At 41.9% G+C, this 13,540-nt stretch overlaps 1 protein-coding gene and 1 long non-coding RNA gene across 5 annotated transcripts in view; one reads left to right on the forward strand and one right to left on the reverse strand.

Annotated features, from left to right (window-relative positions):
• Positions 1-312: 312 nt before the first annotated feature.
• LOC116518159 lies at positions 313-889 on the reverse strand. Its single transcript, XR_004256505.1, has 2 exons — positions 843-889; positions 313-516 (listed from the first exon to the last, which is right to left on the reverse strand). It is a non-coding gene; the product is annotated as an uncharacterized LOC116518159 (long non-coding RNA).
• A 2,064-nt stretch (positions 890-2,953) lies between these two features.
• Positions 2,954-13,540, forward strand: part of LOC116518157 (cytochrome P450 2F2-like) — a 15,419-nt gene continuing 4,832 nt past the window's right edge. The window contains exons 1-7 of one of the 4 annotated variants that reach the window (XM_032231438.1): positions 2,954-3,045; positions 3,364-3,564; positions 5,703-5,963; positions 8,585-8,747; positions 9,409-9,561; positions 12,340-12,500; positions 12,875-13,048. In XM_032231438.1, coding sequence (XP_032087329.1) covers positions 5,805-5,963; positions 8,585-8,747; positions 9,409-9,561; positions 12,340-12,500; positions 12,875-13,048 — 810 coding nt within the window. In that variant the 5' untranslated portion in view covers positions 2,954-3,045; positions 3,364-3,564; positions 5,703-5,804. Of the gene's footprint in view, positions 3,046-3,363; positions 3,565-5,702; positions 5,964-6,008; positions 6,667-8,584; positions 8,748-9,408; positions 9,562-12,339; positions 12,501-12,874; positions 13,049-13,540 lie in introns of those variants that run through there. The other 3 variants (XM_032231437.1, XM_032231440.1, XM_032231441.1) reach the window with 3 other exon arrangements.

The raw sequence follows: 13,540 nt of genomic DNA on the forward strand, positions 1-13,540 counted from the left end.
AGATTTGCTTTCTTCGGGTTTCTTCTAACTAACATATCTTAAGCAACTCCAATTAATGACAGGTGGAATGTAACAAGGGGGAAAAATCAAGGAAAAAGGGAATTAAGATTCCACTACATCAAATGGCAGGCATTGTTCACTAGTCCCAAAGATTCTAAATGTTTTTCTCTAAATCCTGAGCCAAGCCAAGTTCAGACCTCGCCTAGCAAAGTTAACAAACACACCTCTGCCTTTTCAGTCTGCTTCCTCAGCAGCAAAAAGTGTTGACGGAGTCACCTTGTCCAGTTTAACATCAGAGATGATAAAGAGCTTTACCTGGTCGAACTCCTTCCAAGGGAACCTGTTAATGAATTGAAGCAGGTTCCCAAGCAGGGGCAGCCTCCATGGCCCAGGGGGGAAACCTTTGGGACGTTGGGTCTTCCAGAAACAGAGGAATAGGAGAGAAAGAACGATCAGCCAGCCGAAAGCAGTCATGTTGACAGGCAGGAACACTTTGTTCTATGTTGTTCTCCTAAACTTTAAAATTAAGGTGAGAGTTGTTGCTAAGCCACATTTTGTACTTTGGCAAGCAGCAAATCAGCAACAGCAACATCAGGAAAAATACATTTATCAAAATACAGCATTACGTACTTGTCTAAAATGTCAGAAAACATTTCATCTACGAATCTGGAGAAAGATGGCATCACAATTAAGTATAATTCAGTGTGTAAGATGCACCCAAATTTTCACCTTCTTTTAGGGGAGGAAAGGGTGCGTCTTATACTCCAAAAATACGGTAAGTTATACTTGTGAGATTCTATAGGAAGGCTTGACATCTACAATGTCAGAATACAAAGTTTTACCTTATTTGTTTTGAGCTCTGGCTGCGACTTTCAGGCTAGTTTGGAATATAAAATGTTTCATGGTATGATGCTTCATGTTATAGAGCAGTGGTTTTCAAAGTGGGTGGTACCGCCTCCTTGGGGGCGGTGGGATGGCTTAGGGGGTGCTAAGAGGCAAAGGGGGGGCCGTGGGGGCGGTAAGAAGCAAGGGGGTGGCAGAGGAGTGCTGGAGGTGGCCCCCTCTATCGAGCCATTTAGTACTAGTTCGATCACTCACCCCCACCCGTCTGGAAGCTGCTCGATCGCTTGCTCCCCCCACCCCTCCACACTATGCTAGCCCTGCCCACCGCTCACTGATTGGCTGGTTCACCAATCACCCTGCCCGCCTCTAAGAGCCCTATCTAAAGCCAGTTACCTTTTTTCTGCTTGACTTTCTATTGATAGGGCTCTATACTTCTGCTTCACTGCCCATACTAATGCTGCACGCAATGTGGTTGCTTTCAAACTAGGAGCAAAAACTTCATCGTAGTCATTAGCTGACTGATCAAATCCCTGAGCAACCAACTTACCTTTATACGTTACAGTCCCATCCACTCCAGTTTTAAGTTTATATATCCATTTGCAGCCTATTGCATGTTTACCTGAAGATAATTGAGCGTTTTCAAACACTCCTAGATCCTGCAATGACTTAAATTCCCTATCCTTTGCAGATTGCCATACTTTTTGATCCTCAGTGGGATATGTAGCCATTTCATGGTAGGTAGCAGGCACCTTGTCCACCTGACATGAAATAGATGCTTGATATCTGTCAGGTAGCCGAGTTACTCGAGTTGAACATCTGGGTAACTCAGGGCTTATAGGTGGACTATCCTGTTGAACGTCCTCCTGCTTTATTACCTCCTCCTCCTGAGTAGACACCTTCCCTTCATCACTTGATTGTGGTATTTCTGTCCTATTCTCATGGTCTACTTGGGTGTCAATGACTACTTCATCATTGGTTTCTAGTCTATTCCACCGTACATTTTCTAGAAATTTAGCGTTAGCAGTATGGTGCACCTTACTTGTGCCTTGCTTCCAAAACCTATATGATCTGTGGTTAGAGTTATAACCCACGAATATTAATTGTCGAGCTCGATGTTGTCCCTTTAGTTTAACTTGTGAGGGAATATGAACCCATGCAGGAGCTCCGAACGTGTGTAGTTAGCTAAGGTCTTCCTTCATTGGGGGTGTTGCATGACATTAACCTGACATTAACCCATTCACCTCTGTCACCTTCTCAAGACCAGATTCTAATCCTTTTACCTTGCATCAAAGGAGAACTGATGTTCTCCAAGAATCTTCAGCTCTTCTTGTAGTCAGTTGTTGGGTAAAAGAGTTCTTTTCCCACAGCTGAGTCTCCACACACTTAAAAGTTGGGCTTATAATCTATCTTTTATCTCTCAGGTATCTAGTCTGTAGTTTTGTCTCCCAAGCTGATTCTTACATTCTTTAAGAGACCAAATGGAAGAAAAGGTTTCCCATCCTCCTTTATGAGGAAAGAACTGGAGAAAATGACTCAGGATTTAAACTCATAAACAAATATATGGATAGGATAGATTCTTATCTAGGTAGTCCTCGACTTACAACCATAATCATGGCCAACATTTCTGTTGATATGTGAGACATTTGTTAAGTAAATTAAGCCCCATTTTACCACCTTTCTTGTCATAGTGGTTGAGTGAACCGCTGCAGTCGTTAAGTTAGCCAATTGTTTGTTAAGTGAATCTGGCATTGACTTTGCTTGTCAGAAGGTTGCGGAAGGGGATCACGTGACCCAGGGCCACTACAGCCATCATAAATATGAGTCAGTTGCCGAGCATCTGTGTTTTGATCACATGACCATGGAGATGTTGTGAGAGTCGTAAGTGTGATAAATGGTCATAAGTCACTTTTTCCCATGCTGTTGTAACTTTGAGCGATGACGTAATGAACGGTTGTAAGATGAGTTGTACCTGTGCTCGATAAAAAGCTGATATTGTGTGGCCACGACATGTCTGTACTGTGTTTTGGCTTTGATTGTTGTGCAACCTTTGTGTAATTAACTCAAAGCTGGATTAAAGTCATGATTGCTTCAACTGATCTATTCTTCGGCTGATTACACTCTAGAACATGAAGCATCGTAGCATGAAACATTCTATATTCCAAACTAGCCTGAAAGTCGCAGCCAGAGCTCAAAACAAATAAGGTAAAACTTTGTATTCTGACATTGTAGATGTCAAGCCTTCCTATAGAATCTCACAAGTATAACTTACCGTATTTTTGGAGTATAAGATGCACCCTTTCCTCCCCTAAAAGAGGGTGAAAATTTGGGTGCATCTTATACACTGAATGTATACTTAATTGTGGTGCCATCTTTCTCCAGATTCGTAGATGAAATATTTTCTGACATTTTAGACAAGTATGTAATGCAAAAACCTATTTTGCCTGAGGTTCCTTTTGCTGATTTGCTGCTTGCCAAAGTACAAAACGTAACTTGGCAACAACTCTTATCTTGATTTTAAAGTTTAGGAGAACAACATAGAACAAAGTGTTCCTGCCTGTCAACATGACTGCTTTCAGCTGGCTGATCATTCTTTCTCTCCTATTCCTATGGTTCTGGAAGAACCAACGTCCCAAATGTTTCCCCCCTGGGCCATGGAGGCTGCCCCTGCTTGGGAACCTGCTTCAATTGATTAAGAGGTTCCCTCTGAAGGAGTTAGACCAGGTAAAGCTCTTTATCTTCTCTGATGTTAAACTGGACAAGGTGACTCTGTCAACATTTTTTGCTGCTGAGGAAGCAGACTGAAAAGGCAGAGGTGTGTTTGTTAACTTTGCTAGGCGAGGTCTGAACTTGGCTTGGCTCAGGATTTAGAGAAAAACATTTAGAATCTTTGGGACTAGTGAACAATGCCTGCCATTTGATGTAGTGGAATCCTAATTCCCTTTTTCCTTGATTTTTCCCCCTTGTTACATTCCACTTGTCATTAATTAGAGTTGCTTAAGATATGTTAGTTAGAAGAAACCTGAAGGAAGAAAATCTCTTCAGTATGTTTTTAGTTTCCATTTCACCCTTGTAATCTCTTTCAAAGGGACAGTCTTTTGAAACCAAAATCCAAATTCAAAGTGTGTGTTTGAATGGGTTCGTCACTTCTCTGCTTTCTCCTTTGTCTCCAAGTTGTTTAAAGCAAATGGCTTTTGGGGGGCTTGTGATTTGACCCTCCATTTTCCCCTTTCTTTCTTTCTTTCTGCCAAAATTCCGATCTATCCATCAATATTATTTATGCTCTCAAGGTTCTTTGCCTTTTCCAAATTCTGATTTGTGACTCGTGGGTTCATTAAATCTGTTAAACCAGCGTACCATACAATTGTACAGTATGTAAGGATATGTTCTCTTGTAGACCGGTAGAAAGAGGTAATCACCCATTGTCCCATCTGATCCTTTCACAGGACTCTGAGGAAATGAAGTCCCTGTTGAGCTTCACTAATCACCAGGGACATGTTGTTTTTCCAGATGAGGTCTTGACTAATAAGCACTATACACTATAGGGCAGTGATGGCTACTTTTTCCCCATCACGTGCCAAAATCGGGGAGAGTGCAGGGGGGTTGTCAGCAGGCGTGCCCACAGCCAGAATTCTATGTGCGCAACACCCTCCATGCGCATGCATGCGTGACCTCCCATGCATATGAGCGGGACTCCTGCCCTTCCCCCACTTTTGGCATGCGATGGACCCATTTTTCACCTTCCCCAGGCTCCAGAGGCTTTCCCGGACAGGCTCCTAGGGAGGGCGAAAATGGACATGGAGGACAGGGAGAGTGAAAATGGTCTCCCCTGCCCCAGAGGCCTCATGAAGACTCTGGAGGGTGAAAAACGGCCTTACGGGCAACCCAGAAGTTCGGGAACAGACTTTTGGGTTGCCCGTAGGGCCGTTTTTACCCTCCGGAGTGAAAAACAGGTATGTGCTCAAAGGGCATGCACTCAAACCCTTCTGATTTCTGCATTGGGTTGTTTTTTGCCCTCCAGTGCCTTCAGGAGGCTTCCCTGAAGCCTCCGGAGGGAGAAAAATGGCCGAAAATGAAGGCTGAAGTCACCTGGCCAGCACGCACATGCGGGCTGGAGCTGACAGGGCAATGTGTCTTGTGCTTCGTGTTTAAGGTTCTTTGCCTTTCCCAAATTCTGATTTATGACTGTGAGTTCATTAAATCTTCTTACAAAACTTTTCATCCCGTCTCCTACACACTCCTGCTCAGTTGCTTTGGCCAGAAGACAGCTTCTTGTGCAGCCATGTTGCCATGCTACCTCCCTGACGTTGATTCAGAGAGCAAATCTCCAACCTACAAGGGGCCTGTTGCACTCCCTGTGGGTTTGATGAGATGCTGCCCCTTCTTCACCCCGCTCCCTGCAAGGAGGTTCTGATCCAAAAGGATCTCGGCATTGGTTTGTCAGACAGAGTTCATGTGAGGCCTCTGAAGAGGAAGGAGGGGGAGGGAGAAGAAAAAGAATGGGAAAACTTATTTTGCAAGGGGGGAAAATGCTGTCGCTTTAAATCGGAACTGAGCATGCCTGGCTGTGGAATTCTGGGAGTTGAAGTCCACAAGTCTAAAATCAGCCTCACCGGGACTAAAGCTGACGCACGTCACTGGAGCCTAGCTATATTTTTGCAGCCCCACTGGGGACGCGATCAGGAATTTTTTTCCCCCTTTGTTTTTCTTTCAATAATTTTTGCCTTTCGTTGGCTAATTGCATCTTCTCCAGATTCATGGATGAAACATTTCCCGACATTTTAAACAAGAACATAATGCTGTAATTTGGCAACAATTTCAAATGGGGCTAATGTTAATTTTCTGCTTATGAAATTTGACAGGAACACCGCCCTTTATCCTAACTTTAAAGGGTTTATCTTTGGCTGGTCTCCGAGGTACAATAGCCAGAGAGAGAGGCAGAACGAGATATTCCTGCTAACAACATGGCTGCTTTCGGCTGGCTGATCGTTCTTTCTCTCCTATTCCTCTGGTTCTGGATGAACCAGCGTCCCAAAGGTTTCCCCCCTGGGCCACGGAGGCTGCCCCTGCTTGGGAATCTGCTTCAGTTCATTAAGAAGAACCCCCTCAAGGATTTTAACCAGGTAAGGCTTTTTATTCATTCTTCAGAGAGTGAATCTGCGGACATTTTTGTTCCTGCAAAAAGAAACTAAAAGGATTGGTGTATGTTTCTGTTAACTTGTCTACATGAGACACAACACTTGTTTCATCTAGAATTGGAGTAAAATATTTAGAATCTTATGAAGATATGAAAATATTCATCATTTGGTATAGAAGAATCCTAATTCCTAATTGCATTAAACTTCCTCTGAACGCTTCATGAGCTCTTTAATAATCACATTTGGTTTCCCTTCCAAGTTTCAAAAATGAAACATTCGTCTTCTGTAGATTCCTGGAGAAATTTGATATTTTAAAAGTCTAAAGGATGGTGTTGTTTATCTTCATGAATGAATCGTTTATTACTCTGGTTTTGTGGAATTCCAAATCAGTCCAACTTTTTTCTTGTCCTTCCCCTGCTTTTAAGTTTTATACTTAGAGAGAATAAAACCATTTTTCTAGGAGTATAAGACTATGTTTTTCCTTTTGGGGGGAGGAAAACAAGAAAAAAAAATCTGCCTCCCAGCATCCATCTGGTATTCATCTGGCCCGTTTGGCATGGCCCCTTCACCACTGCGGCTGTTTGAGATCACTGGAATAAAGGGATTTCTGTCCCTTAGGCAGGCTTGAAAGAGTTATTTGTTGGAGACTGTCATTGCAACACGGAGTTGCATGGACTCTTGCCAAAAGGTGAGACATAACAAAGGAATAATTTGCTTCCATGCTCTCCTTTCTTGTTTCAGGCTTGTCCGCCAAATTGGGTCAAAGCCAGTGATCTTTTGGAAAATGGGATCTGCCTTAACCTGGGGCAGCTTCTCACCATCAAACAAGCTAGGTTCTTACAGAGCCTTGTTAGTAAATTTATTAAAAGGTGGTTTGAAAGTCCATTGGACTGCAATGAGGTCAAAGCAGGCAATCCTAAAGGAAATCAACCCTGAGTTATCTTTGGAAGGACAGTGTCATGGCTGCTTCACTCAGTAACCAAGAAAGATACCACTCAACTCCATTTTGCAGAATTAAGACTACTTTTACTGGTTATGAGTAGATAGTAGCTAGCCAAAGCAAGATCTGAGGCAAAAGCATGCGTAATCATAGATATCAATATGTGACCCAACCCCCTCCCCTTGGTAACCCCAACCCATAGTCCAATCCAAACACCCCACAGGTGTCATGTGGGAGACCTCTTCAAAAATCATCATCAGGTTGATATGCCGGACAGTTGGCCCTGGCGGCAACTCCTCTCTCTGCAGCATGCGCGGTAGATGGTGAGAACAACTCCCTTTTTGCAATCACTCCTATACTGTACTTCCCAACCCAAATACCATGGCCCCGCTCCCCATTTCAATGGTAACCGAAAAGCAAGCAGCAAAACAGAGGCTGACAGACAGATCCTGAAGCTGAAGCTCAAGTACTTTGGCCACCTAATGAGAAGAGAGGATTCCTTGGAGAAGACCCCAATGTTGGGAAAGATGGAAGGCGAAAGAAGAAAGGAATGGAAGACAATGAGATGATTAGATAATGACCTCAGTGCCACGAACATGAATTTGTGCAAATTGGCCACCTAATGAGAGAGAGGATTCCTTGGAGAAGACCCCAAGGTTGGGAAAGATGGAAGGCGAAAGAAGAAAGGAATGGAAGACAATGAGATGGTTAGATAATGACCTCAGTGCAGGAAACACTGGAGCATGGGGAGGGGGGAGCAAGGGTCTTGCCTGCTGTGATCTATGGGGTTGCAAAGAGTCGGACATACTTAGTGACTGAATGACAATAGCAGACATGTTTGGGAAATATAAATTGGCCAACTAATCTCTGTGCCTGTTAGCATCTCATTTATCTGTACATTGACAAAATTGGTTCAAAGTCACTGATCTCTTGGAAAAGGTGGGCTGCCTTGCTCACCATCCAACAAGCTGCGTTCTCGCAGAGCCCTGTTAGCAGATTTATTAAAAGGTGACCATCCTGAGAGCCCTTGGACTGCAAGGAGGTCAAATCAGTGAATTCTAAAAGAAATCAACCCTGACTGTCCTGTGGAGAAACAGATCCTGAAGGTGAAGCTCAAGTACTTTGGCCACCAAACGAGAAAAGAGGACTCCTTGGAGAAGATGTTGGGAAAGATGGAAGGTGAAAGGAGAAGGGGACGACAGAGGATGAGATGATTAGATTGTTTCCTCAATGCATTGAACATGAATTTGGGCAAATTATGGGCTGGCCTGCTGTAGTCTTTGGGATTGCAAGACCTACTTAGTGATTGAACAGCAACAGTGGACATGTTTGAGAAATATAAATTGGTCAACTAGTCTCGGTGTCTGCTAGTGACCCATTTACCAGTACATTGATAAAATTGGGTCACAGTCACTGAACTCTTGGAATCCTTGACAATCCTGACAATTGAGCCACAGTGGCAGTATTACAGGTTAATTCTTCTGACTGCCAGCAGTACGATCATGACTGGCTCAAGGTTGACTCAGCCTTCCATCCTTCCAAGATCGGTAAAATGAGGACCCAGATTGTTGGGGACAATAGTCTGATTCTGTAAATCGCTTAGAGAGGGCTGTGAAGGACTGTGAAGTGGTATATAGGTCTAAGTGCTATTGCTACTTCATTTCAGCTGGGGGAAAAATATGGTCCTGTCTTCAGTCTTTATCTTGGAAGAACCCCTATGGTTTTCACTCATGGGTTTCCTTCAACCAAGGAGGTTCTTGTGGTAAAAGGCACAGAATTTGCTGGGAGAGCATCATTTCCTATAATGGATGTCCTCTGTAGGAAGAAAGGTAATTGTATATAATTTACTTTTGTCTTTTTCAAATACCTGTTTGTTCTTGGTAGGGCTCTAAGTTACCCAGCTACCAATAATCTTTTTTCTCTACATTCTGGATTTCTGACCCAAAGTTTTCTAGTAAGAGAAGGAACGGTCTGTTTAAATGTTAGAATTAGCTCCCTTCTTCTTTTTTTTTCTTTGCAACATTTATGAATAACAATATAGTAGAAATTTTGGTATTCAGGTGGGGGGGAAATCCTATTTTCTTTATGCTGTAATAAAGCCTACTCAATGTAGGTCCTTGGCATAGTTATATTTTATTAGCTGAACATGAATTATATAATTATAATTATATAATTTCATAATTCTCTGTTCATGCTCAAGGTTGACTCACCCTTCCATCCTTCCCAGGTGGGTAAAATGGGGACCCAAATTGTTGGGGGCAAGAGGCTGACTCTGTAAACTGCTTAGAGAGAGCTGTAAAGCCCTGTGAAGCGGTATATAAGTGCTAAGTGCTATTAAAGTGCTATTAAATAAGTACATTGCTATTTACTTATATTACTTATATTGCTGTTTATGAAAATACACTTTTATATTTAAAAAAAAATAAACGAATAGTTTCTGATAAGCAAGGTAAGGGTAAATAAGTCCAGGATGTTTTTGTTTTGTTTTAGCTTTACTGACATTAACATATGGTGAAGCATGGAAGGAGCAAAGAAGGTTTTCTTCAATGCATCTCAGAAACTTTGGAGTGGGCAGAAAATCCATGGAAGAAAAGATCCTGGAGGAGGCAACTTGTTTGATTCAAGCATTCACTAAAAACATGAGTAAGTTCTCCTGGGACAGGAAGGGATGGTTGAGGGATTGTCATTCCAAAGTTGGTTTTGGTTTCCATAGGGCCCAATTGAGTTGGTCTGTCAGGTAATGAGAATTTAATAGCTGCCAGCTGATGTAAGGTTGTAAATTGTAATCTGTAAGCTGATGCAATGAGGATGATTCAGCAATACAGGTATCACCTCTTTGAGACTCTGGTCAGGTCCACACAAGTCATTTACCTTTTTAAGAGGTGTCTATATAAGTGTAGCCATTAGGGGACGTTTCTCTCTCTCTCTCTCGCCGTGTACCTCATTTCTCTCCTTGTGTTCGTAGGTGAGTGATAAGGGATTTATTTCCATGTATATGTCTGTATATATTTGTATATAAACAACTGTTAATCGTCTAAAGGCTCTGTGTGCTGTGTTTTGTTCCTGAATTTATCTCATAATAATAGTCACGTTGGCGAAAGGTCTCAACAAGGATGACCCTTAAGCAAATCTATTGAAGCAGAGTCAGTGGAGCTTAGAATTCTGGTTGTATAAATTCCAAGTCCAACAGACCAACATAAAACATATTGTTCATTTTGTTTCTGTGCTTGTATGTAGAGCAGGAGTCCTGCAACAATCAACCAAGTTGCTTTCAGAAGTTGTGGGAGCTTCATCACTGGAAGCTTTCAAGAAGAGATTGGACTTCTATTTGTCAAAAAAGGTGTAGGGTCTCCTGCTTGGGCAGGGAAGTTGGATGAGATGATCTACAAGGTCCCTTCTAGCTCTGTTCAACTGTTAATATCTGTTTTGGTCACCACAATGTAAAAAAAGATGCTGAGACGCTAGAAAGAGTACAGCGTACAAAGATGATTCAGGGACTGGAGGCTAAAATATGAAGAATGGTTGCTGGAATAGGGAATGGCTGGTTTAATGAATAGAAGGACTAGGGGAGACGTGATAGCAGTGTTCTGATATTTGAGGAGCTACAGCAAAGAAGAGGGAGTCAACCTATTTTCCAAAGCATCTGACAGCAGAACAAGAAGCAATGAATACAAATTAAAAAGGACAAAAGCAATTTAGTAATGAGTTTAAGGAGAAACTTCCTGACAGTGAGAACAATTAATCAGTGGAATGACTTCCCTCCCGAAGTTGCGAATGCTCCAACACTTTTTTTTAAGAAGATGTTGGATAACCATTTGTCTGAAATGGTTTTCCTGCCTGAGCAGAGGGTAAGAATAGAAAACCTTCAAGGTCCCTTCCAACTCTATTATTCTGGTAGGAGATTAGAATTTGGGGTATTGGATGTTCATAGAGAATTGGGGAGAAGGGGGGGAAGATTTACCTATATAAAGTAGCTGGTCTAGATAATATAACTAGTTGCCAACCTCTGTTTTCATGGAATATTTTTGGCCATCACAAACAAGGTCTATCACCCACCATACTTCATGTTGTCCCTGGGATGTCCTGGTAGCCTTTTGTAATGTGCTGGTCTCCAAAAGTTTTAGACTAAAAGGCAATCATCCAGGGATGGGTTGCTGCCGGCATTACTGCCGGTTCAGTGCCTCAAAAATTTTGTGCATGCGCGCTCACTTCCCTCGCGCACACACCAAACTTGCACTCCACACGTGTGCGCATTTGCAAATAAAAAGGTTTGTGTATGCCCAAAACCTAAAAAAATATCAAATTTTTGCACTGAAAATTGTTCTGTGCATGAGCAAAAACAAGATGGTGGCCCTGTAGGAGAACCGGTTTGGGGATGTGGCAGACCTGGGTCAAGTTACTACTGGTTTAGCTGAACGGGTCTGAACCAGTAGGAACCCTGTCAGGAATATAATAAAACCCACCTCTGCAATCATCCCTTCGAGGCCAAATCCTACCAAGATATGCTTGTAAGAGAGTTAGAACTAACACAGCAACAAGTTGATATTGAACTAAAAATACATATTTTGCAGTTCATGGTGGAAAGCAGGATTCTCAAGGATTGTTCGGATTCTGAATCACCAACATTTTCCTCAGAGAAAAAATTCTTCTCATGACTGTTCATTCACCACATCCTTCCATGTATGGAACCTATTCCTCATTTTTGTAACTGTCCTAAAACATACTTTAACGATAATGTCATGTGCATATTCTACGCATTGACGATCCCCAAGGAGTCTTTTCAGTTGTACCTTAGATAGAGTTCATGTCCTTGGTTCTGCTAATGATCTACACTACCTGGTGGGGCTAAGACCTTTAGTTTTACATTGCTTTAGATTTCAGCAAGAATTTTGTTTGTTAAAAAAGATTGAAAATAGCAGAGGCCATTTGACCTTGCCATAAGAACAATTTTTCCCAAACGCCATCCCTCTGCTAAACAAATAATTCCCTCACCACTGTCAAACTATTCACTAAGGCTGCATTACTATTACTATTAGTCTTCTCATCATTCCTATCACCCATCTCCTCCCACTGATGACTGCAGGACTATAACTTTGTTGCTTGTATCCTTACGATTTATATTGATATTGCTTGTTTTCTGATTGCTTATTTGTACCCAATGACTATCTTCAAATGTTGTACCTTATGATTCTTGGCGAATGTATCTTGTCTTTTTATGTACACTGAGAGCATATTATGCACCCAAGAAAATTTCTTGTGTATCCAATCACACTTGGCTAATAAAGAATTCTATTCTATTCTATTCTATTCTATTCTACTCTACTCTACTCTACTCTACTCTACTCTACTCTACTCTACTCTACTCTAAAGGAACATAAAGGCAAATGAATTGATAGGGATCTAATTTCTTTTCTTTGACAGATGAGCCTTTTCATCCTTATGAATTGCTGGATGCTGCAGTTGCCAACATAATGTCTACCATATTATTTGGAAAACATTTTGAATATGATGACAGCTTCCTCAAAACTTTGCTACATAGGATACATCAAAATTCCCGAATAGCAGCAGGACCCTGGGCCTTGGTATCCTTAACAAGAATCCAAAAGACTATTCAAAATTAATGCGCAATTCGGTGGTGGGAATTTGAGTTTTCATGTCTCACCTATTTTAGAAACAGTCCGGTTTTCTTAGCACCTAGAAAAGCCAATTTTCCTTGTAATTAGAATATTATCTCATCAGAGTTACAGGAAGTGTAGGTGAAACTTCTGTGTGAGTTATTTGTTGCTATCCAAATTTAATCAGGGTGAATTTTACCTCAATGGGACATTTTTTGAAATTTATTGGGCCATTTGACTCCCTACCAAATTATTTCTTTTCCTGCTCCATTTATCCCATAAAGGAAGATATATTAATCATGACCAAGTTAATTAATTAATTTCTTTCTGTTTGCTGGTAGCTTTACAATGAGGTGCCCTTAGTGAGAAGTCTTCCTCTGCCCCATCAGGAATTATTCAGAGTTACGAAGAAAATAAGAGCTTTCCTTCAACAAGAGATTGACGAGCACAAGGCAACCATGATTCCAGGAGAACCTCGAGATTTCACTGATGCATATTTAGAAGAAATGCAGAAGGTAGATTCCTCAGACTTTTCCTGTTGAATTTGCAGTGATTTCTCTTCCTCTCATCTTGGATCTATTTTTCTGACATTAGCCTCCTGAAAATGTCGCCAAAACCTTGATAGTGATTTTTCTAGATTTTGTTTAAAATCCACTTTCTGCCTGGGTGACACATTTTGTGAGTGAAGCAATGTCCCTTTGCTTTCTTTGCATGTTGTAGAGACCCCACCACTTTGTTGTTGTTAGTTGCGAAGTCATGTCCAACCCATCGCAACCCCATGGACAACTGCCTCCAGGCCTTCCTGTCCTCTACCGTCTCCCAGAGTCCATTTAAGCTCACGCCGACTGTTTTGGTAACTTTATCCAGCCACCTCATTCTCTGTCATCCCCTTCTTCTTTTGCCTTCAGTCTTTCCCAGCATGAGGCTCTTCTCCAGGGAGTCCTTCCTCCTCATTAGGGGGGCAAAGTTCGCCTGGTGCGCCAGTTGCGACCCTACCTGAATCGGGA

Source organism: Thamnophis elegans, chromosome 14, assembly GCF_009769535.1.
Source record: "Thamnophis elegans isolate rThaEle1 chromosome 14, rThaEle1.pri, whole genome shotgun sequence".
Classification (NCBI taxonomy): Eukaryota; Metazoa; Chordata; class Lepidosauria; order Squamata; family Colubridae; genus Thamnophis; species Thamnophis elegans.